The following is a 25,583-nucleotide window of genomic DNA, read 5'->3' as shown; positions in this document are numbered from 1 at the left end:
GTCCCCAAAACCTTCAAACTGGCTGTTATTAAGCCTCTCATAAAAAAGCCACAACTTGACCCCAGAAAACTAGTTAATTGTAGACCAATCTCGAATCTCCCTTTTCTGTCCAAGATACTAGAAAAGGTGGTATCCTCACAATTATATTCCTTATTAGAGAATAATGGTATATGTGAGGATTTCCAGTCAGGATTTAGACCGTATCATAGTACTGAGACTGCTCTCCTTCGAGTTACAAATGATCTGCTCTTATCATCTGATCGTGGGTGTATCTCTCTATTAGTTTTATTGGATCTTAGTGCTGCATTTGACACAATTTACCACAACATTCTTTTGCATAGACTTGAACACTTTGTTGGCATCAGTGGAAGTGCATTAGCATGGTTTAAATCGTACTTATATGACCGCCATCAGTTCGTAGCAGTGAATGAAGATGTATCATATCGATCACAAGTGCAGTATGGAGTACCTCAAGGCTCAGTTCTAGGGCCGCTACTCTTCACGCTTTATATGTTACCCTTGGGAGATATCATCAGGAAACATGGTGTTAGCTTTCACTGTTATGCTGATGATACGCAGCTCTATATTTCCTCGCAGCCCGGTGAAACACACCAATTTGAAAAACTAATGGAATGCATAGTCGATATAAAAAATTGGATGACGAGTAATTTCTTACTACTAAATTCAGAAAAAACAGAGGTGTTAATCATAGGGCCTAAAAATTCTACTTGTAATAACCTAGAACACTGTCTAAGACTAGATGGTTGCTCTTTCAATTCTTCGTCATCAGTTAGGAACCTAGGTGTGCTACTTGATCGCAATCTTTCCTTAGAAAGCCACGTTTCTAGCATTTGTAAAACTGCATTTTTCCATCTAAAAAATATATCTAAATTACGGCCTATGCTCTCAATGTCAAATGCAGAAATGTTAATCCATGCATTTATGACTTCAAGGTTAGACTATTGTAATGCTTTATTGGGTGGTTGTTCTGCACGCTTGGTAAACAAACTACAGCTTGTCCAAAATGCAGCAGCAAGAGTTCTTACTAGAACCAGGAAGTATGACCATATTAGCCCGGTCCTGTCCACACTGCACTGGCTCCCTATCAAACATCGTATAGATTTTAAAATATTGCTTATTACTTATAAAGCCCTGAATGGTTTAGCACCTCAGTATTTGAATGAGCTCCTTTTACATTATACTCCTCTACGTCCGCTACGTTCTCAAAACTCAGGCAATTTGATAATACCTAGAATATCAAAATCAACTACGGGCGGCAGATCCTTTTCCTATTTGGCGCCTAAACTCTGGAATGACCTACCTAACATTGTTCGGGAGGCAGACACACTCTTGCAGTTTAAATCTAGATTAAAGACCCATCTCTTTAACCTGGCATACACATAACATACTAATATGCTTTTAATATCCAAATCCTTTAAAGGATTTTTAGGCTGCATTAATTAGGTAAACTGGAACCGGAACACTTCACATAACACCGTACTTTCTACATCATTAGAAGAATGGCATCTACGCTAATATTTGTCTGTTTCTCTCTTGTTCCGAGGTCACCGTGGCCACCAGATCCAGTCTGTGTCCAGATCAGAGGGTCACTGCAGTCACCCGGATCCAGTACGTATCCAGACCAGATGGTGGATCAGCACCTAGAAAGGACCTCTACTGCCCTGAAAGACAGCGGAGACCAGGACAACTATAGCCCAGATACAGATCCCCTGTAAAGACCTTGTCTCAGAGGAGCACCAGGACAAGACCACAGGAAACAGATGATTCTTCTGCACAATCTGACTTTGCTGCATTCTGGAATTGAACTACTGGTTTCGTCTGGTCAGAGGAGAACTGACCCCCCAACTGAGCCTGGTTTCTCCCAAGGTTTTTTCTCCAATCTGTCACCGATGGAGTTTCGGTTCCTTGCTATTTCAACTGAACAGAGATGACATAACTGAATTCAATGATGAACTGCCTTTAACTATCATTTTACATTATTGAGACACTGTTTTCCAAATGAATGTTGTTCAGTGCTTTGGCGCAATGTATTTTGTTTAAAGCACTATATAAATAAAGGTGATTGAAACCGCATATTTGAGTTTAAGACAACTTTATTCTAGTATGAAATACTTTTAAAACTACATTTCATGACACGATAACAGTAATATTTAGCCCCCCCATGACGCATTTGTTGTGAAGTTAATTTCACGCGCGAATGAAGCGAATGATCTCAAAATATTCAAGCGTCCAACTACGCATGAATATCGCAATTTATTCATGAAAGTCGCATCTGATGTGAACACAGCATTAAATATTCAGTACAGTAACCTTTTAGCATTTGTTGATGTGAGGTTGTTCATAAGATTTGAGTTGCTTGAGGCAGATGTGGATAAGGCATTCTCAGTAAAGATAACGACGTTGCAACAATGGGAAAAGTAATTAATTAGATTACTCCGTTACTGAAAATTAAACTCCGTTAGTAACACCATTATACTCCCAACACTGGTGAAGGTCACTGTCAAAATATGAAAAGCATCTTCAGAATAGTCCATCTGCCATCAGTGGTTCAACCGTAACATTATGAAGCTTTTTTTACATGAAGAAAACGCCTCTAGCTTACGAATGTAACCCTAGTTCCTCAAAGGAACGAGACGCTTCAGCTTCGAGTAGGGAAGCAAGCGCCAGCAGAGGTGCCGAGAGTATGGCGATGCGACGCAGTGTCTTGTTCCTTGGAGGAACTAGGGTTACATTCATAACCTAGAGCTGTTCCTCTTCAGGAACTCGAGCTGCATCAAACGCATTGGGGAACGATGTGCGTGGACCATCCCGCAGCATTGCAGATGTCCAAGAGGGACACACCTGCTAAGAAGGCCTTAGAGGCCGCCATACCCTGTGTAAAGCGAGCCTTGGCTCCCAACGGCAGGGGAAGACCAGAGGATCCATAGGTAATGTTGATAGTTTCAACTACGCAACGACACCAGACACCAGAAGGGACGTGGTAAGCTACAATGGCCGCCACGTAAACCTTTAGGTGAAGTGGGTTAACCATGCAGAGAGCCTGGCTTGTAGAAACTACAGAACTATACCAACTGGGCAGTTAACAGGGTCAAGCTAGCGATCTCTGCACCATGAGGTGAAGAGTTTCTACCTCAGGGCGTACAGTTTCCTCGTTGACGGGAGCTCTGGATTGGAGAAAGGTCTCAACAACCTCGGTTGAGAGACCAGATGCTGTGAGTTGTGCCCCCTCAAGGGCCACACCCACAGTTTACACAACTCCGGGGCAAGGGTGAATTAATTTGCCCTGCGCCTGAGAGAGTAGATCTGTCCTGATCGGAATCTCCCACGGAGAGCCGTCAAGAATAGAAATCAGATCTGCGAGCCATACTGGGCCCGGTCAGTGACTTGCCTTTTCTGACTCTCTTGACTGAGGTAAGGATTGACTCGATCCGAGCTTGAGACAGATTTGCATGCATCGTGATCGAATCCCACACTACGCCTAGATAGTTGGTTCTTTGAACTGGAGAAAGTACACTCTTCTTGGCATTCAGTCTCAATCCCAGCTCCCCCATATGTGCGAGAACAACATCTCGATGTCGAACCACCATCTGCTCTGATTGAGCTAAAAATCAACCAATCATCGATATAGTTCAGAATGCGGATGCCCTGCATACGGAGGGCACAGCCGCATCTACACATTTTGTGAACGTGCGGGGTGAGAGTGCAAGGCCGAAGGGAAGTACTCGATATTGGTAGGCTTTGCCCCCGAAAGCGAACCCCAGAAACTTCCTGTGTTGTGGAAGGATGGATATATAGAAGTATGCATCTTCGAGATCTATTGTGACAAACCAGTCCTCGGATCTGATTTGAGCTACAACCTGTTTGACGGAGAGCATTTTGAACTTCAGTGACATTACTGAGAGGTTTAGATGACGTAAGTCTAAGATCGGATGCAACCCCCCATCCTACTCCCTGTCTTGAGGAGGGACCACCTCGATGGCCTCCTTCCTTAATAGGGTATTCACTTCTTGTTCCATCACCAGAGCCTGCTCGGTGCCGACTAATGTCGGTGTAACCCCATTGAATGTCGGTGGTGGATGGCCGAACTGAATGCAATAGCCTCTTTCTATTGTGTGCAGGACCTATTGAGATACATTTGGCAGTAGTTTCCACGCTGCTAAATAATGTACTAAGGGAATCAGTCTCTCGAGACTGACCTCTGGTGTAAGAGGTCCTCGAAGGGGCGGCGAGGGTCCCAGCTCCGCTACGCTCGCGGGCGGAAATAACTGGGAGTAGCGCTCGCTGGAGACAGCTGTGCCCTGAAACTCTGGCAGGGTTTGGCAGACCGGCCTCCAGAGGGCACTGAAGTTTGTGCATTTTTGACCTTTGGGTTTCCATAGACCAACCATGATTGAGGGTGTACTCACACTAGGCACGGTTGCCATGAACCGGGCCCGAGTACGATTGTCCCCCCTCCCCACTCCCCCTCTGGCCTGCACTCACATATAGCGTTTCAGCATTCGTGCCGGAGCACGCTTACGTCATTATGGTGCGACGGTTTCGGGATAAACAGGAAGAGCGGCGCTCTCTGAACGCAATGGAGTACATCGCTCTGTTTTCTTTGTGGATAATTTTGTGTCGTTTGGTCCACAGCCCTCTCACAGCCTGTTGTTAAACAGATGTGTCGCCCTAGTTGCGCGAAAATTTTCACATAATCGCGCTGCTTGTATGAGGATGTTTGCAATGTACCAGCTGAAGTGCAGCAAGGACTTTGCAGACTTTGCAGGACAACGCGTCCTTTTCGGTGCTCCGGCACGGTTAGCGCTCACACTGCATGCGAACCGCGCCCGAGTCCAACTGAACCGTGCCCTGGCCCACCTCTTCCAAGCGGGCCAGGACCGGCCAATCGAGCCGCGCCCGGGCACGATTCGGATTACTCACACTAGTCAAACGAACCGCGCTTTGGTGGTCAAACGCACCCGGGCACGGTTCAAACTGGCTAGTGTGAGTACACCCTGAGACACTAGGCTGGTTTGAAATCTGCGCAGAACCGATCACCATTGATCCAAAATGCATGCTGGTTAGAAATTTCAGAGGGCTGTCTGCCTTACTCTGATATCATGCTGACATGAGCCAAATATCTCTCACAACAGCGAGTCAGCCGTGTAGTCAAGCGCAGTTGGCAGATGTTGTAAACTGAATTCAGTGACTTCTCTGGCAAATTTTCCATTTTACTTTTTCCAATACATTTGTGCAACGTTTGGTGCAAAATAAAAAATAAAATAAAATTACATAATTTTAATTTGCCATTTCATACACTAGTTTTAATATGTAAAATAAATACTAATTTTAACACTTTATAAGTTGCAAAATTAAAATTAAAATGTATTACAGAAATGATTAGATATGTGTAACATGATCAAGTAAAAACTTATAATTCAAATGGTATTTTTCTTAATTGCATTAACACTTACGACTGCATTTTCATTCAATGTCCCACAATGAATGTAGCAAAATTCAATGTGCACATTGAAAATGCATTCCGAGCCGATCACGTCTCCGCCTCCTCGCGCCACGTCAATCACTGCGTGAACAAGGCGGGGCTTGCAGAAGCTCAAGAGACTGAAGACTTAAGAAGATTCAAGTGAGAGAACATGGACAAGACAGTTGGTCCGTCTACGTTTTAATCATTTTGGTTTATGGCTTCAATATTTCATTCCGCTTGTGGGCGGAGATGAAACGTTGCTTTCATCTGATTGGTTGAATCACTCCGCCTTCAGCTCGGTCTTTTCATTCTTTCAGGCAGAATAAGAGTCAGTGCGAGTGAAGCACTGTAATGTCTGAAACCACCGCTCACTGTTAATTAGCATAATATTTGAATCAGATGTGGCTGGACACATAATTTGTGCTGCTGAGACCTGCAAATTATTTCTATGTTGTAGTATTGTATGAATATTGTCCCACTGATAAAAACAGTGCAACTTTTCAATGTGCACATTGAATTTTGCTACATTCATTGTGGGACATTGAATGAAAATGCAATCGTAAGTGTCTTGACAGTGAGTGTTAATGCAATTAAGAAAAAAAGCATTTGAAAGATAATTTTGCCACAGTTTTTGCTTGAACATGTTATACATATATAGTCATTTCTGTAATACATTTTCAAATTATGTATTTAATTTTAATTTTAATTTTGCACCAAACGTTGCACAAATGTATTTGAAAATGTAAATGTAAATGCAGAAATGCATTGCCATTTTACATATTGCATTGTCATTTTGCATATTTAATTCCAAATTGAATATTGCTACCCATAAGCTTCCATAAAAACGTGTGTAAACTCAAAAAATAGTTCAAACCAAAAGTATTGTATAGTGTAAAACGTGTTGAAGATTATCCGATAGGCTGTCAATTCATTCAATTATAATCTTTTTCCTCTAAAAAGCTGTTTATTCAGTATAGTGAAACTCCTCCTCCATTAAAATCCATTTAAAAAAATATATCAGTCATTGTCTTTTTGTGGTTATTAAGGCACACGTGATCCAAGATCCGTTATGCTTTCTCCAATAGTAAGTAATACCAACATCCCCTTAAGGCAAATCACGTAACTTGGTGGTCATCTTGGGAATGCAAGTGCAGCTCTTATCTCTTTGAATGGGGAAACTTCTCCAAAATGGTTAAGCTTAAGATTAAATTTCATGTTTAAAATCACCAATGGAATCTAAAAAACAAATGTAATAAATGTTGTTTCATATTGATTATTGCATTTTGCCCATTCAAGACTATAAGAGTGACTTGTCTTGGGTATTCTATAGTATTTGGTTATACAGAACCTCATATCTCCCAATAGCAGGAGACCTTTTCATATTACATCAAAGTACCATGAGAGTGAATCAAAAGGGGTCATTGCATGCTACAGTACTTGAACTTTTACAAGTTATTGAGGTGTTCTGTTGCTGGATGTTATAATGAACACAGCAGTTGTCATTTACTCCCAACATCTGAGCCACTGAAAACGCAGTGGATTAGGTTTTTTTTTTTTTCTTGAAGGGAATGTGCCACAAGTCTACCTAAATGCATATATGTTCGTGTGAACAATTTGTGTTCCAGCTTTACCCACAGGAGAAGTGAGTATAAGCTTTTTTAATGAATCTTTTCGAATCGCCTTTCATAATAATGTGCTACTTAGCAAGTTTCATGATGAATGCTGCTGATGTAAACAGTCCCTCGGAGAGCAGCTAGGAAAAAGGAGTGGGGTCAGCAGAGCCAACTGTTTTTTTGAAGGTAAAAAAGTGTTTTTTACAGTACCATTGAGAAATTTCAATCAAACTATGTTACAGACTTTTCATTAAGACCCTAAGGAATCATAACAACTTGTGGAAAATGGGCATCCGATGACCCTTTTAAAGATTCTGCTCTCATCTCGCTCTTAGAAGGGAGCTGACTCATTCGAGTTTCAAAAAGGAAGCTGCACATAAAGCTAGTGAAGAAGTAGAAGGAGGAGCCATCAGTCACTCAGACCTGCTGTTTTCACATTTCCATGTCAGACTTCGCCAATTCAGAAAGGATAAAGTAATAAATTAACAGAAGTAAGTACTATCAGTTATGTCGTTACATATAGTGCATCTTGATTCAGAATTATGTCATATGCCATAACCATAATTAATTTACTTCTATATTCATTTACTTCTGTAATAATTATGTTTGCTATAATTATATGTCAATAATTATGTAATCTTTAAAATATCTGTGATGTCTGATTTGACTGGACGTTTCAAACTGACAATATTTTGCAGTATTTGTGAGAAAAGTTGGGTTTTACTATAGTATTGCAAGTAGTAGCAGTTCTATGAGCTTGCGAAAGATTACCAGGTCAAAGTAAACCTTTTTAAGACAATTACTTCATTAAAATGTTTAATTACAAAGGAGACATGATTTTTAGCTTATAATGTGTTGTAAACACAGCAGCAAGCTCAAGATGGAAGGAGATTTCACAATGAATTTCCTGTTTATAGTTTCCGATTAAGCTGATTGTGAAAGTAACTTTGGGTGACTTGGAATTCTTCCAGAGAGGAAGTCTAAAATTAACATGTCATAATAATATTTAATTTTCTGCAATTATTTGTGGTATCCTTTTCGTCAGAATATTTTATTATTATTATTAACATTATAATTTTGTTATTATTATTTAGCATTTTAAATCATGTTCCAACCAGAACATTGGTTTTAGCAGGAATGAGGAAATGCTTGCTTTGGTTTGATGGCATAACTTTCAGTTCCACTTTTTATTTTTATTTTGCACTACTGACACATTGTTCTCCTAATTAATATTGTTCAATCTTATAAATAATATAATATATATAAATATACATATAAAGGTGACTTGACTTTTATTATAATGCAGGCTATGTGTGAGGAATACATGCCATAAAACTTTTTACAATTTCAACATGACTTATTGCCAGTATTTCAGCTGATCTGTTTTTCCATTATTGCATTCAGAAGTTTCTACACACACACACCACACACACACACCACACACACCACACACACACACACACACACACACACATACAGTTATGAAATTTAAGTCACTGTATTACCTTGCATTGACATATTTCTGCTAATCTCTACATTTTTTATGACATCCATAATTTTGAGAGATAAAATGCAATACAGGAAACCATTTCAATTATGTTTTTTTAATAGATTTAAATAATCAAATAATGTTAACCAACGTAAACCTTGAACCCTGAGAGGAGGGAATGAGACATTTTATATAATACTTTTACAGACGCTGAAGCCTGATTGAATCAGAATCACTCTATTGTACCGCAGTAGTAATGGCGTTCAAGCATTCACCTGATTGGCGATGTCAGGCACAAATTCATCTTTTTCACGTGATGTCACACTCTTACAGGAACGCCCACGTTTTTCCCTTCACTGACCGCCATTTATTTTTACAAGGTTTGCATTAAGTAGTAATGTATTAAGACAATCAATTAGGCAATCAGATGAACCCAGAATATATAGACAATGTGCAAAGTTTCACATTAAATGTTTTCCCATAGCAAACTGTTATAAAGAAAACGTTTAACCATTTAGTGCATTGCATTCATTTCCCAAGCTGCGTTCCTGCAGGAAGGTCCAAATAGTGGGGATATCACAACTCACCAGGTCCTCTTGTCTGCTAACACACCAGTTCACAAACATTTCCCATCTCAAACCATATAGATGCCTCCCTCAAAGGGGCTTCAGGTTAGATTACCGTGTACAGTACTCGCTGTGCAACAATAAGCTGGTTTACTTCACACTGACTTGCCACACATGCAGGTCCCACAGCTCCGGCTTGAGAAGCCAGATGGTGTGAAACTATTTTGACCGGAGGAAATGCTTATTCCCACCCCTTGGGCCAGTGGCTCAACAACATGTGCACTTCCAAGGGCACCTTTGTTGGCGAGAAAAATAATGGGCAGTGGGCTTTCTCCTCTGAAGTGAAGAGGTCGATCTGCTTTGCCAAAGAGGCTCCAGATCATCTTTACTGTCTGAGGATTTAGTCTCCACTCTCTGTATAGAAATACCTTGAGTGCTAAGTGAACAGCTTCCATTGCCAGCCAGTTTATATGCCGCTGAGTCTCAGGGGGCAAAAGCGCTGGATTCATGTACATCTTGACCAGAGCCAGCCTGATCGGTAACACTTTGAATTGATATGCAACACCGTCAAATGTAAATAACAGGATTTGCATAATGATTTGTGTTTCACTGTAATAATTTTGAATGTGTGTTTCGCCAGTTCTTTGTTTAGTGGTCGTAAATCCAATATTAGGCAAATGCCCCTGTCCTTTTATTGGGGTGGGTGGGGGGGCAAGGAAGTAGTGGCTTTATAGCCTGTATAGCACGACCTGTGCTCCTCAGGTACTCTACTGCCTGTCTGGCTAAGAGAGAGGAGATTTCTGCTCATAACAGTGGAGCACTCTGTTCTGACACTTCTGACCTAATCTGTGAGTGAAATGAAGTATATAGCTGTACTTTACAGTGTTCTCCCAATCTGACACTACAGGGAGTGCTGCCTATATGCACTGCCTAAGTGAATGACAGGTGATGGGTCTGCGGCTAGCTGTATGGGGACACATGAGCGCCTCACTGAGACAGGAGGCTGCTTGTGCCACATGAGTTAAAGAGTAGCCAAAGTGCATCTGTAGACTGTGCACAGCTGACCACTGCTCCAAGGCAGAGGCCACTTATAACACGTGACTAATCGAGTGACTGGAACTTCTCTGTTTTCTATACAAGGTTGGCCACTGTTCAGAGGAAAGGGGCTACTGATATCCTGTGAATTAGTGAGCAATTGGAACTCCTCTATGCTCTGCACACAGATGGCCACTGCTTTGAGGCAAGGGGTTGCTAATATTGAAATTGTCTCTGAATGAGCAACCGAGCAACTGGAACATCTCCGTGCTCAGCACATGGCGGGCCACTGCCGTTTTCCCGCAAATGAGTGAGTGCCTGGAACTTTTCTGTGCTCTGCACACATCTGGAAGCTGTTTTGAGGCAAGGGGCTGCTGGTATTGTGCGAATGAGTGATCAAGTGACTTGAACTTCTCTGTGCTCTGTACATGTCAGGCCACGTCAGGCCACTGCTCTGAGGTAGGGGGGTGCTTGAATCATGCAAATGAGGGTCTTTGATCCCTTGTAAACCTTCTCTCATAGACAGCATTGTCAGTGACATGGCTATTTTTCCGGCAACTTCAGGTCCTGACTTAGGGAGGAAGGATGAAAACGTGGGAACTGGGCCCATGTGGCTCTTTACAGAAGTCCTTGGGGCCTCGTTTACTGGAGCGTAGACAAACTCAGGGTGCACTGCATCAAAAATAGGGGCCGCCCTGCTATGGATGGCAATCAGGGCACCTTCCACTGAAAAGCATATAATGGTGAGTGATAAGAGACTTCTTGGAAACAGCATTGTTAAGTGAAAGAGAAAGATTCTGAGGTAAATTGGATCCCAGCATCATATAGCAGCTGAGCCTCCCAATCAGGTAATTGCTTGAATATTAATGGCTATTGCAGATCAGTAGTGATTAAATCAGGCTTCAGCATCTCGGAGGGAAAGGGTATCCCCATACATGTCAAGACACCAACTTGAGTTTTATCACTGAGGTGCCATATACATTTATTTTTACAGATATCCACATGAGAAACAATTACAGTCTAAATAAGAATGAGATTAATATTGATATTTTTTCATTTTGCCTTTTCCATTTGTTTCACAAATTGGTTTGTATTTATGTTTTAAAAACAGTGCATTTTATGTTTCAGAATCAGATCATTTTTTGAAAATCATCAAAAGATCATAATGCTTCAGTCATTCAGGATAATGAATCTGAGAAATATTTATTTTTTTAATTGTTTTCATTCTCAGCTGCAATGGATATCATAGAACCAATCCTAGCCATTGCAGAAAAGCTGTACAGCCTATGTGAGGAAGTGAAGGCCAACAAGAAGCGCTGCAGACGTCTGGCTCACCGCGTGTCTACTCTGGCTGAGCTGGTGAAATCCGTGAAGGTTCATGGCTTTGGGACTGAGCCTCAACAGGTTATAAATGGACTTGAAAATCTTAAACTCACTCTGGAGTCAGCAGAGAAGATAGTGAAGAAATACACTTGCTTCAGCTATTTGAGACGCGTCGCCAAAGCGTATGACCTCGGCGAGGAGTTCAGCTGCCTAAATGAGAGGCTAAACGATGCAGCTCAGCTGCTTTCTCTAGCACTTCATTTCGAGCACAGAGTGTGTATCGATAAAGTGTTTCAAGAAGCAACGAGGCGGCGGGAAGATGAAGAGGACAGGCAGAGTGACTCTTTGGAACTTCGAGAATGTAAGATGTATGGATTAGAATTGGAATAAACTGGCTACTTCCAGGAAACAACTGAAAGCTTTAGACCAGGGCTGTCCAAACCTGTTCCTGAAGGGCTCCAACCCTTATTAAACACACCTGAACCAAAAAAATCAAGATCATCAGACTCTCTAGAAACTTTCAAGGAAAGTGAATGTTAGCTGGTTGGAGCTAAACTCCAGGAGCAGGATTGGACACCCTTGCTTTAGACGAAGTATTCACACAGTATAAATTTATCTCCTATAGTGCTCCAGTCTTTAGCTCAGGAGAGCAAAGGAACGAACACGATGGTGGACGCCGTGCAAAAGACAGTTGACCAAACTCAAAAAGATGTGCAGGACATTAAAGAGATCCTGGAATCAAGTAAGTACAAATAAATGAAGAAAAAAAGTATAATAATACAATATAATAATAATAATAATAATAATAATATTAATAATAATATACAAATATTTATATATATAAAGTTACCAATGCATTATAACACAGGCTCAATAAAAATCATAATCAGATCAGATCAGTTAATAATTGCAAACAAGAGAAACTGAGAGTCAAGATCTGAGCGATTGCGAAAGGGTATAAATATGAAGAAGATCAGTAAGGTATGGAGGAATGAGATTATTAATAGCCTTGAATGAAAGAAGGAGATTATTAAAACCAATAAACAATACTTCACCAGAAGCCAGTGCAGTCACAGAAGAACTGGGGAAATTTGCTCGATAACTAAGATTCTGAACCAACTTAATTTTTTAAAAGAAGTTTAAAGGTGAGACCAGAGAGGAGAGCATTACAGTAATCAATGTGTGTAGTAACCAGTGCATGTATAAGGACTGCAATATTCACTGAGACAACTGATATTACATTGATGGAAGTATAAAGTACTCATGATATTATTAGCATGACCTTCAAAAGATAGAGTGCTTTTAATAAATAAGTGTATATTTAAATAGATACTGTAATAATAAAGGGTCCCCGTTTGTCAAGAATTTCATTATTATAGTGAGGCTTTTATAAAGTAATGTTTAGTTTAGCATTGTTGAAGTAATGTTTTAAATGTTGTCTCAACTTTGGTTGGCAGTGAAAAAGCCCCGTCTTCATCTTCAAGACATTAGAGAGATTAAACCAGAGGAACTGACCTACAGTTTCCCTGGCAAAGCCTTCATGAAGTGCAGCCATTCTGAGATTTACAAAGGAACATACAACAAGTTCACTGTGGCTATCAAGAGATACTTATGCCCGCTCAGCACCAGCCCCAGGTAGATGATAAAAATAATTGTGGTCAAATGTTAGCTTTTAGTCTGAGTGAAATCAGTCCGTCCCAAAGCAATGATTTTCTTGACTGATTTAAAAAACTAAACTTTTCCTTGTTGCATTTATTCATTCTCTCCAGTCAGCTGAGGAGTGTTTTTAACAAGGAGGTGGAGACCATGAAGCGCTTTGAGTCACCCAGTATCTTAAGAATGTTTGGGATCTGTGTCGAGGATGAGAATGGTGTGCTAATCTTTAATCAATCTCTAACCAAAGAATAATCTCAGTTTGAGAAAATCAGCATATCTGAACTTGTTTAACATGCATCTGATTGTCATTGTGTCCTTCTCATACAGGACCAAATCCAAGACACCTTATAGTCATGGAGTACTGTGAGAAGGGGAGTCTTCGACAAGTCCTGGACAGTAACTGCAATCTGCCCTGGGAGAGAAAGACTCAGATGTGTCTGGATGCGGCGCAGGGACTCTACAGGTCCAACCAACAACACACTGTTATTTTATTTATGAATCACTTATTCTTCTTCCTCTGTGACAAAAGATTCGGACTTTAACTCCTCCTAGACTCCTCCTAGAGCATGCATAAAGCATGTCTCGTGCAACTTTTTTATCTAGTTCATTTATTCACATACAGACAATGTTTGCATATAAACTATACTGAAGGTATATTTGTCATCTTGATCTCATTGTTTTTGCACAGTACAGGCTGCATCAGTCGGAGGAGAAGTTTAAAGTGCATGGCTCCATCAGAAGCTGCATTTTTCTAGTGGCTGCTGGCTACAGAGTAAAGGTAATAGATATTCACTTTCACAATTTCAGCATCGTTTCAGCACCAAAACAGCCACAACATGTTTTTGTAGTTCCAAAATCTCAAACATCCCAATTTAACAGATGGATGTACCTTTTTTTTCACAAAATGCCTTTTCTTTCTAAAGACTGTTTAGTGGTCTGTTTTGAATAGCTAGATATTAAAATAATAATAATAATATTTTAAAGATTTATAATTATAGAAAAAAGATTTGCCAACATTACAGAAAATAAAGTTTGCGGACAATACTTTTTTTAATTTGCTAACAGTTTGGAATTATTTAATTTAATAAAGTATAAAATCAAAATGTTAAACATTAAATATATTTTATTTTCTGTATACATAAGAAATTGCTTGCTTTATATTTTATAAGTATATATATTGCTGTTACTAAACCAATTTTGTCTAAGAAAGAAAGAAATGTGCTGGACACTAATTAAACCCAGGAAATGTTACTTGTTGGGGTTTGATCTTAATTTTTATGTTGTGTATTTGTTCATTTGTATGTTCTGAAAGTTGGGAGGCTTTGAGTTGGCAAAAACCGAAACTTCTCTTCAGAAGAATAAATCCAAAATGAACAGTGTTTTACATTACAACTCCCCACAACAGCTTCAGAATATCAACTATACTTATGACAAGGCATGTGAGATCTACAGGTACGGCAGTCAAAATCTATATCATACACACATATCTTAATCAAATTAAGGATGGTCACTGACTGTACATGCTCTTTTAGTTTTGGCATTGTCTTGTGGGAAATTGCCACACGAGATGTTCCTTTTAAAGGTGTGTATCACCACCACAATCAGTTTTCACAGACTGTTGTTAATCTCTTACATATATTTGTGTTTGCGCTGAATATTACTTACATTTGAACTAAATACACGCCACACTCTTTCTGTGCCATGCTTTTAGACTGTACGACCCCCCGTCAGATCTACCAAAAAGTGTGTGTAGAGAAGATCATGGAGGCACTTCCAGAAGACTGTCCTAAACAACTAAAACAGCTCATCAATGCCTGTCGATCATTTGAGCCCTTCCTACGACCAACAGCAGGAGGTAAGACTCTGACACTCAGGTGAAGTTACAGTACACAAGCGGGTAGTCAAGTTTTCTTCTGTGATTAGTAATGCGTTTCAGGTTACATTATAAACAGATTGCTTTTTGGAAGTAGTGACAAAGCAACCTCTCTTTATACGTTTGTCACATAATCACATGGTCCAACACAAGCATAGCTGAGGTGTGCACAAAAGTAACACAAATGTATTCATTACATACCATAAAAAAAGTTAAAATGTAATTTTGATCAAGTAAAATATCATGTTTTTTTTAAGCAGTAACATCATTATTTTGCGAAGAACTTTAAAAATATGGGATATTTTCATTTCATTGAGACTTCCGATGCTATTCTGTGGTCCTCGTTTTCTGTGCAGCTACACAAATAATTTTTTACTTTACTTTTCTCTGTACCATTGCAATAAGTTAAATCAACAGTGATGTCAAGGTTCTTGCCTTTATGTCGGAGTAAGATGGTTGTGATTGTTGCAAATAGAGAATAAAAGTGGGCCGAATACAGAGCCTTGTGGAACACAAGTGGTATCACCTCTGCCTCATTTACTTATATATGATATATAAATATATATTAATCATGTGTTTATTTATTTATTTGAGTTACAAAACTTTTAACAAAAAAAAAATATTGCTTAACTAAAGATAGGGCAAACATACTGGCTATGAATAATTGCTAACTGATAAATAATGAAACTGAAAAAACAAAAAACAAAAAAAAAAACAGGTAGGGTAAATGATGATGAGAGACTTTCCAAAATAAAATGCATGATTAACCTGAACTGATAAAAATTAAATGAACAAATGTTTTATACTTGCACAAATTTTGGTCAGATAATTCAAGAAATGACAGGCTTGGATGGACCCAAATAAGGCACAATGTTACAGCTAATCTTTGCTCTTATTAACAAAACACCAAACTGACTTTAATTATAAATGAGATTTCACAAACAGATTATGTGACACATGAACTTGTCATGAATTGATATATTTTTAAGTATCAGTTATTGTCTTTTTTTTGTTTTGTTTTGTTTTTTTTTAGTATTGGTCGACAGGCTCTTTAACATGGTGGAAGACGACTGATTCCTGCATCTCTAACCACTGCTGCTGGCAATCCATGTCCATATCTGATTCTGATGATGTAGGATACAGGAAAGAAAGCAGGACAAACTTGCATCACATAAACCCTGGACTCTCAGTTTATTAACCCAAACCTTGATAAATGTAGGTACATGTTGCATATACATGGTGCATAACATTTTTTATCTTATTGGGAATGATGATCCATCCATTCACATTGTTTAGACATTTTGCATTCACATTTCTGATAAGATGCAACACGTATGTATATGAGTTTCAAAGTTTTTTTATTATTATTATTATTTTTTTTTCTAAGTTGTATAGCAAACATCCTGTTTCATAAAAGACTTCGGATTGTAGATCAGTGATGTGTGAGATGAGAAAATGTTGCTTTTAATATTTGTAAGGTAAAATAAACATTTATTTGATATAATGCTTTATAATTATATAACTTTATAATACAATATTGTGTAATCTGTGTCATCAAAAATAAAAACTCACAGCTGCATAGTAAATGTCTGTCTGTCTTTTTGCTAAACATTACATTAAAAGTTATTGTTGGTACTGTTTTTGTTGTTGTTGTTATGTAACTAACTAAATTTACTGACAGTTAAAAAGACAGAAAAAAGGAGTAAAGATAAATTTAAGTGATGTGATGTCAGAGTTTAAATAAAGTGATATTTCGTCAGGTGATGATCATGTGAAAGTGGTACGCTATCCAATAGGATAAATATGGTTACATTTATTATTGCTTCATAATTTTACATATTTATAGGTATAGTTATACATTTATTTACATATACAGTCAAAAGATTTAAAAAAAAAAAAAAAAAAAAAAAAAAAACATTTCCTTGTTGGTGGTTGTTTTTATTATAGGTTTTTCTCTATTTTTTTTTTTTTTGTAGTTACTAATTAATAATGTTTGTACAGACAAATAATATATAAAATGTTGTATTACATAAAAGTAGTTTCATTGCTTTCCTACCGAGTCCATTCAGAACAACAAGCTCTTATGGGACTAATGTAGGACTTAAAAAACATTCAGAGATGGGGATTTTCCCCCAGTTGTTGTTCGGGTAAGGCCATTCACCAGTCGTGTATCTTGATCAGAGCCATATAGAGTGAGAGTTGCGACAACTCCATTGACTCCAATGGAACGCTTTTTTTACAGCAATGGCGGCTCGTGGAGCCTCTCAATAGTTCCCGGAAGTAGCAGCAAACCTATGCCGCGCCGTAGAGATGCAGCAGAACAAACCGTTTGCGACGCACTTTTAACAGGTAAGACGTTTAAATAATAAGATTGAATATTATCAGTACATCTTAATAACAATAAATTGCAAATTAAAACCTTCTAGCAGATAATCACTCATTAAATGAGTAGATTTAAGGTTTGTTATCAGATAACTAACAGATTAGGCTAGGACTGGAGCTGAATAAAGTTAGTAACGAACACCCTAATAATTGTAAAATCTGTTCTCATAATTCAGTTTCATCCATCGTGTTTGCAATTAGAAAAAAAGGAGTATAAACATTTTTTTGCAGGGTGGGGAAAGTTAGCTAACGTTACATAGCCTATTACGTTAGTTCAATATAACGTGTGACAGCGGTGAGTGGAAGTGGTAAAAATGAGGTTATAAAGTTTGTTCCTTATTACACGTATTAAATCACTTAATAATAAAATGCACCCTATTGATATACATTTAGAGTGAATTGAGTTTGCAAAAACATGGGTGGAGTGTTTTTAGTCATTGTGATTCATTTATTATTACCTGTCTATATTATATAATAATACTGTATTATATACTTAAACTTGTTAGTGTATAAAAGTAACATACTGTAACATTCTGTGGGTTCTGGTGGGTGGAGGATTAGTGGTGCCACTGCACTGTTCTGTGATGGAGCATCAGTGAGGATGCAGGTCAGGAGAGCTGAGGGGACCTTTTTTTTTTTTGATAGCTGAATTTTCATTATTTTTCTTAGTGCTGCCTTTGCATTGCTTGATCTTTATTTTTTTTTTCTTGTCTCTTAAATTTTTTTAATAGACCCAGGTAACTGGCTGATGGTTCACAGGAATGCTGACTGGCTGCTGGTTGACTGGGCAGTGTCACCTGTCCCTGTCTCTCCTCTCTAGCCATGTCCTTTTTCTTCACTCTCACTTTACCTTCTCTGAGTGTCCTCGTTCTTTTTTCCTCAACCTTTGAAACTGATAGAGGTAGAATACATGGTTTTGCTAATTTTAAATATTGAAAATATCACATCACTTTACTTCAACTAGTACGAGTTTGTACTTATTATATATGAATCACCTGAAATAACATAGCTATAATCAGTAGCCATTTCTTGTATGTTCACAGGTCTAGGGGTGCATCGTGGAGCAGGGCCCTCCTCTTTTTGACCACAGGACGATGTACAAAGATTGTGGGAATAGCATCTGGTCTCAGCCTACTCTTGATTTTTTTGGTCATGACAAATTGCTTTGCCGCAATTTGTCTGCATACTGACTTCAGTTTAGTTTCCACACACACCTTTTTTTTTGTCTACCCACATACAGTACATATCACATGGTGGTTAAATGCACAGTTATAGGTAACACTGATGACTCCCTGCAATGTCTCACCATGAGTCTCAGCTCCCTGGGTTTTGCAAGGCTTTGCTTGTTCCTTATTTCTAGTAAAACATTGTCAATGTAAAAAAGTGCAAATAAATGTAAGTATAATTACCTAACAATTTTTTGTTGTTGTAATTTTTATTTGTATTTAGATTGCTCCTGCTGACTATAGCCAACCATTATTTTCTCCTCTCTATGTCAGCGGGGAAGCCATACATTCGCACACCTTTCTCTGACTGAGTGGAGCATCCCCATGCAGCACAGTAAACCATGGTGGAGACTATGCAAGGACAACATTAAAGAAAGGACACATACAAAATGCTTGTCATGCTATTAAATTTAATAGAAATGTATTCATGAATTGCTGTAAATAGTTAATTGTATAATTACAACTTAAAATAACTGTTTTCTGTTTTAAAATGGAATATACTCCTGTGATGCCAACCTGAATTTTCAGCATCATTACTTTTGAATGGCAGTGTACATGTTTATATACGAGTATGCTTAAGTTGTTTTAAACCTGAATATATTGTATACATGAATAAGTATTGTAATAATTATACTAGATATAATAGGTATATTATTTATAATACATAATTATATTACTATATGTAATTGTAAGAATTATAAACAGTAAGCTTCATTTTACATTTATTTAACATGCTAATTACTGCTGGTAACAGTTAATTGACCCATAGTGCGGTCCCAGCTGAAAATCACCTGTCACCAGCCTGTCTCTGTACTACCTGAAAGTCATCAATATGACATGAGTTAACATTAGATCAGTGAAAAAATGGACAATATGTAACGTAAAAAGGCAACAGTAACCCGTGTTTATAAAACTTAACGTTAGCCTGAAATACGTTTTTAAAATAACGGTAATTGAACACTAATCCTCAAATATTACCCGATTTGATATTTTAAAAGCAACATCGCTGTAACTACATACTCATGCTACATACATATGTCAGTGTGTTGTATAAACATATAAAATAAATGCATTTATTGACTCCTTATTACCAGAAATCGCAGTTCTGTCACTCTACTCTTATCAGTTTGAATGGCCGCCAACGCACTTCCTGGAACTATTTGAAGTCTACACGAATCACGTGACAACCAAACATTTCGAACTTCCGTTGTCGCAACTCTCTCTCTATATGGCTCTGATCTTGATGTACTACAAATCCCACTTAGCCCCGTATCCAGGAAGTAGTCGCGTTGCTAAGCAAACTCAAACCGCTGTGAGGCAGAAGAGAAACGCTGGATCCTGAGTGATATTGTTTATAAAACTCAGAAGGTAAGGCGAGTAATTATACCGGTCAGAGAATAAAACTTGAATAAGATACAAAACATATAATAAAGTTTAACAAATTAGAAAATAAATAAACTTTTTTTTCCCACTAAGGTGTCGTAAGCATTGCTGTAAAACATAATACATACATATTAATTTGAGGGCAGAGTGAACAATTATTTTGCAGATGTCGGGTGAGTCCTCGCTGAAGAAGAGAGCGGGCTCGGCTGAGTTCAGTGGATCTGCTTTATTAAACCCCAAACCTGCTGCTGAAGAGCTGCTGCTCGATCAGAGTCTGTCTCCGGAGAAACTGGTACGAGACCCGAACACATCCACATCTTCACACACATCTCAGATAAACAGTGTTTCTCTTTCTTCTGCAGAAAATCATCTCAGGAGCAGAGGATCTACACGAAGTGACGTCACTGGAGATGTGTGTGGACACCCGAGAGGAGACTCTGGACAACTTCGGTCAGATTTAATACAGTTACTCTTTATTCATTTCATATTCGTTTAATTTGAGAGAAGCAAATGTTTGCTTGTCATTAAACTGTAACTTTCAGATTGTGAGGAACAGTGATGTGATTTGAAGTGGTTTGGATTATGACTGAGATATCTCCATCAGAAAGATGATGAATCTGAGTGTTTTCTGTCTCGTCTCACAGGAATCTACTTGCCCAAACTCACACAGCTGAAGATGAACAACAGTCTGCTCTCATCTGTGCGGTACGAGCTCCTTTACCTTTATTACATCCATAAAGAGATAATAGTTCACCCGAAAATGAACAGGTGTGATCATTCACTCGCTCCAAACCCTCTTCTGTGGACCACGACAGAAGATATTTAGTGTAATATTAATGCTGCTCTTTTCTGTTCAATGATAGTGGACGGGGACTTATATCTCATGATTTAAAAAAAGCAAAATTATTTTCAATCCAAATTCATAAAAGTCAAATTACGCAGGTGTCAGCATGAACAGCTTGTGTTGCAGACCTCAAGAACAAACAGAATCAATGAAAGAACACATTTGACAGAAGATGCTTTGAATCTAATAACAGATGTTCTCCGTGTGTCCTCAGGGATCTGGGAACCAGTCTCTCTCTCCTGCAGGTCTTATGTGTGGCTCGATGTGGTCTGACCGACCTGGAGGGCATCTCTGCTCTTTCCTCCTTAAAGGTGTCCAACAACATTTCGACTGAACCGATCAAACTCTGGTGTTTTCCTGATGTCAAAGTGTTTTCAGATCAAACTGATTTCTCTATCACTCCTCATGAACTACAGTGTGTCTAAATAAAGCGAATGAGTGTTTTCTTCCTCAGGAGCTGTATGCGGCGTTCAACAGCGTCTCGGACCTGAGTCCAGTCAGTTTGCTGGAGGATCTGGAGCTGCTGGATCTGGAGGAGAACGAGGTTGAAGATCCAGCTCAGTTGTGGTATTTGGGCCGCTGTGTGAAGCTCAGGACACTTTCACTGGAAGGAAACCCTGTGTGCACCCGCCGCGCTCCAGGAGCCTCTGAGGTACATGAAGATCACCATCTTTCTTCTGTTTTTCTTCTTTAATGATGAGTTTAGTTTGTTACACACAGTCATACTCAGATGGATTCCTCACGTGTGGTTTGTTGCAGGACTCGGGCTCCAGCTTCAGGGCCACGGTGCGAGAGCTGATCCCGCAGCTGATCTTCCTCGATGATGTTCCTGTTGAAGAGGACACAGCTCCACGCTGCAGAGCTTCACTGCAGGACTGGACTCTTCTCAGAGAATCCATCAGAGACGCTTCGCTCACAGATGCAGACAGACAGCAGCGTCTGGAGACGGACTCAGCAGCACTCGAGGTGTTTCAGAAGCAGAGACCTGGAGATCTGAGGGTCTCCTCCACGAGTCTCTCCAGACCTCTCACTTCCTGCAGCGGATCAAGACCAGCATCGACTCGCTCCGACATCGCCGTCCTGAACCACGAGGCCAGTGATCTGACGAACGGTAAACTCCTGCCCTCCGCTGATCGAGACGCACTTCTGTTCTGACACGTCCACACTATATATATATATATATATATATATATATATATATATATATATATATATATATATATAATTACTACTAATAATAATACTTTTATAATATTATAATCGTAATACGAATTGTTTTTTCCATATTTTTATTTAGTAACAATAAAATAATATGTATTGTTATTATCAATGAATTGATCATATTATCATAGTAATAGTTCTCTTTTTTATGTTTTAATAATAAAAAAATATATATTTTAATGTTTTATTCAATAATAATAATACAATTAATACAATAATTATTATTAAATGAATAGTATTACACTTCTTTTTTGTTCAGTGTTTTTAGTAGTAATAATACTAATATTACTTTTAATAAAATATCTATATTTATTTTTGTCTTTTAATACAATTATTGTTATTATATTATTATAGTCATACTGATATAGAATAAACAATTATTAGTAATATTTCTTATTTGTTTTTTCTTAATAATATATCATCATCATCATCATTATCATTGATATTGTTATTATTATATTTTAAATGAGTAATCATGACAGTTATCATTATAAGTAATAATACATAAATATATATATTACTACTACTACTACTAGTTTATTATAATTTATTAGAATTAATTTTTAAATAGCAGTAATTTAGTTTTTCAGTTAGTGTAATTTTCATCAGAAAAATCTAATTAGATTGTGAAGCTCTATTGGCTGACGTAAACTGTTATAGATGTGATGTTTATGCTACAGTAACTACAGTATTAAGAGTAATATCAGATCTTTAGTGGTTTGTGTGTGTGTCGGGGAGTAATGTGTGACGTCTGCTCAGGTGTCGGTCGAGTTCTCTGTGGAAATCCACTACAAGCTGCTCGAGCTCGAAGACAGAAGATAAAGGTGAATCTCATCAAACTGATCCATGTCACCAATTTCACTATATTATATTATATATCACCCCATGAAAACAAAATGTTTCCATCTGTCCAGCTCCAAAACTCTGTGTCTCAAACTCGTCCCAGCACACGGAGCAGCTTCACTCCTGAACACACGCTTGAGCTTGAAGAGAGCAGCAGCCGCGAGCACAGAGATGTTTTTACTCAACTCAGAAGCTGGAGGATTGAGCACAACAAGTACTGAACCCCCTCTCATATATCACACACACACACACACACACACACACAAACACACACAGACACACACACACACACACTCTCAAACACACACACACACACACACACACACACACACACACTCTCAAACACACACACACTCACACAAACAAACACAGACGCTCAGACACACACACACACACACACACACACACACACGCACACACACACACACAAACACACACACACGCACACACACACACACACACACACGCACACACACACACACACACACAGTCTCTCAAGCACACACACACTCTCTCAAACACACACACACTCACACAAACACATACACACACACTCAGACACTCACACACACACACTCACATAAAACACTCACACACACACAGACACTCTCAAACAAACAAACACTCACATACTCTCTATCTCAAACACGCGCGCACACACACACACACACAGTCTCTCAAACACACTCACACAAACAAACACAGACGCTCTCTCTCACACACACACACACTCTCAAACACACACACACTCACACAAACAAACACAGACGCTCACACACACACACTCAGACACTCTCACACACACACACACAGAGACAGAGACACACACACACAAACACACACTCTCAAACACACACACACACACACACTCACACAAACAAACACAGACACAGACACACTCAAACAAACACAAACACACTCAAACTCACACACACAATCTCTCAAACACAAACACACACACGCATGCACTCAAACACACACACACACACACACACACACACACACAGTCTCTCAAACACACACACACTAACACAAACAAACACATACACACACACTCAGACACTCACACACACACACACTCACATAAAACACTCACACACACACATACACACAGACACTCTCAAACACACAAACACTCACATACTCTCTATCTCAAACACGCGCACACACACACACACATACACACACTCAGACACTCACACACTTCCGGTTAAAACATGCTTTTCTTCTGACAGACGTCTGCTGGTGATTGAGGAGCGGCAGTCTCAGGTGATGAAGATCCACCACAGCGATGATGATGATGATGAAGATGATGATGAAGGCAGTCACAGCCAAAGTTTCAGCAGCGATGACATCACTAGAGACACGAGCTCTCCTGATTGGTCCGTTCAGTGTCCCTCCACAGGTGCGTCAGGTTCTTTCTCTCGTCTATAAATGATGCTCGTGAGTGTCTTCATGATTGAATCTTGAGCTTCTCTCTATCTGAATCTCTATCAGAGACGCTGAGACTCAGCTCTTCATCAGGCTGTTCGATGTCTCCCTCTCCTCCACCCAGAGCAGCAGCAGCGCCCCCTGCTGGCCGGAGGATCACACAGATCCGCTCTCGGAGACTCAGAGCTCGTAATGCCAGAGCATCAGAGGAGACTCATGGGACTGAGAGCATCATGACTGTAAGATCTCAGACTGCGTGTCCTCAAATCATCCACAAACCTCACAGACCCTCCAGCAGTCCTCTTAGAGCACAATGGTGCGTCCTGTCCTTCCTGTCAAAGCTGATTTGGGGTGAATTATTACTTAAACACATTTCTAACTACAGAATATTCTCCTAATTCAGGTCAGAAGCCTCTGAGGATCCTCAGCACTCAGACACCCAACATAAACCAGTAATAGTCTCTGAAAAACTGACGCCCAGACGTCCACAAACAGCCAGAGCTGCACTGCAGAGACTTCTGAAGTGATGCATTGTGGGTCAGAATAGATCATACATCTTCACTGCAGGTCCACACACTTTCAGAAACACTTTAAAGTTGTCACTGAATCACTGTTTGTCTCGGCTTTATTTCAGAAGTAGTTCAGGTTTGATTGACAGGAGAGTCTCAGCACAGATGTGATCATGTGATCACTGACACAGACTGATGATAATGTCCGGTGACTGTGAACTCTGTTCTCCTGCGGTGGATCTCCAGCAGCACAGCTTCATCTGTGACGGATCACGTCTGCTCTCACAGGTTCAGTGTTTGCAGACGCAGGTGCAGGACTGTTATTCTACGCGTCTCTGAAAGATCTTCCACAGATGAGAGTCAGATAACAGTGTTGTTCTGACAAACACCGCATCATTGAGTCTTTTAACCTTTCTGTGCATATCCAGATTTATGTTGTTAATATTTGGAAAATGGAGGATGGAAAATTATTAATAAAGTCAAGTGGAGAATGAAAAACATTTTATTATTATTATTTTTTTTTTTTTTACAATATTTAATCTTAAACTTCATCAACAAGTAATATTTACAAATTATGTAATCTGGAATATTTTTTGTATCATAATAAAGAACACATTTACACTATATTTAAAAGTTTGAAGCCATTAATATTAAAACAAAATAATAATAATAATAATAATTCTTTTATCATGCAAGGATGCATT

The 25,583-nt window shown here is 39.0% G+C and overlaps 2 protein-coding genes and 2 long non-coding RNA genes across 8 annotated transcripts in view; 3 read left to right on the top strand and 1 right to left on the bottom strand.

Annotated features, from left to right (window-relative positions):
• Positions 1-25,583, bottom strand: part of LOC113067129 (uncharacterized) — a 70,319-nt gene that overhangs the window by 10,152 nt on the left and 34,584 nt on the right. The window lies entirely within an intron of this gene.
• On the top strand, positions 7,460-16,851 carry LOC113067127 (mixed lineage kinase domain-like protein). Of its 2 annotated transcripts, XM_026239404.1 has the most exons (12): positions 7,534-7,589; positions 10,753-10,931; positions 11,420-11,872; positions 12,137-12,253; positions 12,969-13,146; positions 13,281-13,381; positions 13,495-13,630; positions 13,861-13,945; positions 14,480-14,619; positions 14,700-14,749; positions 14,879-15,022; positions 16,074-16,851. In XM_026239404.1, exons 3-12 carry the CDS (start codon positions 11,425-11,427, stop codon positions 16,112-16,114), a joined length of 1,440 nt encoding a protein of 479 aa, XP_026095189.1. In that variant the 5' UTR covers positions 7,534-7,589; positions 10,753-10,931; positions 11,420-11,424; the 3' UTR covers positions 16,115-16,851. The 2 variants fall into 2 exon arrangements, with proteins under 2 accessions (XP_026095188.1, XP_026095189.1); XM_026239403.1 differs by lacking the exon at positions 10,753-10,931 and having other exon boundaries at positions 7,460-7,589; positions 16,074-16,850.
• LOC113067130 (uncharacterized) lies at positions 16,981-18,497 on the top strand. Its single transcript, XR_003279276.1, has 3 exons — positions 16,981-17,389; positions 18,154-18,159; positions 18,466-18,497. It is a non-coding gene; the product is annotated as an uncharacterized LOC113067130 (long non-coding RNA).
• Positions 19,770-25,377, top strand: LOC113067126 (leucine-rich repeat-containing protein 56-like). Of its 4 annotated transcripts, none has more exons than XM_026239402.1 (13): positions 19,771-20,016; positions 20,198-20,323; positions 20,394-20,481; positions 20,676-20,736; positions 21,090-21,186; positions 21,330-21,527; positions 21,635-21,986; positions 22,856-22,920; positions 23,011-23,153; positions 24,175-24,344; positions 24,437-24,686; positions 24,774-24,903; positions 25,005-25,377. In XM_026239402.1, exons 2-12 carry the CDS (start codon positions 20,198-20,200, stop codon positions 24,895-24,897), a joined length of 1,674 nt encoding a protein of 557 aa, XP_026095187.1. In that variant the 5' UTR covers positions 19,771-20,016; the 3' UTR covers positions 24,898-24,903; positions 25,005-25,377. The 4 variants fall into 4 exon arrangements, with proteins under 4 accessions (XP_026095185.1, XP_026095187.1, XP_026095186.1 ...); XM_026239401.1 differs by having other exon boundaries at positions 24,774-24,907; XM_026239400.1 differs by having other exon boundaries at positions 19,770-20,016; positions 20,178-20,323; positions 24,774-25,377.

This window comes from Carassius auratus, chromosome 50 (assembly GCF_003368295.1).
Source record: "Carassius auratus strain Wakin chromosome 50, ASM336829v1, whole genome shotgun sequence".
Taxonomy (NCBI): Eukaryota; Metazoa; Chordata; class Actinopteri; order Cypriniformes; family Cyprinidae; genus Carassius; species Carassius auratus.
The sequence above is the reverse complement of the archived record's forward strand: the minus strand, read 5'-3'. Positions and strand labels throughout refer to the sequence as shown.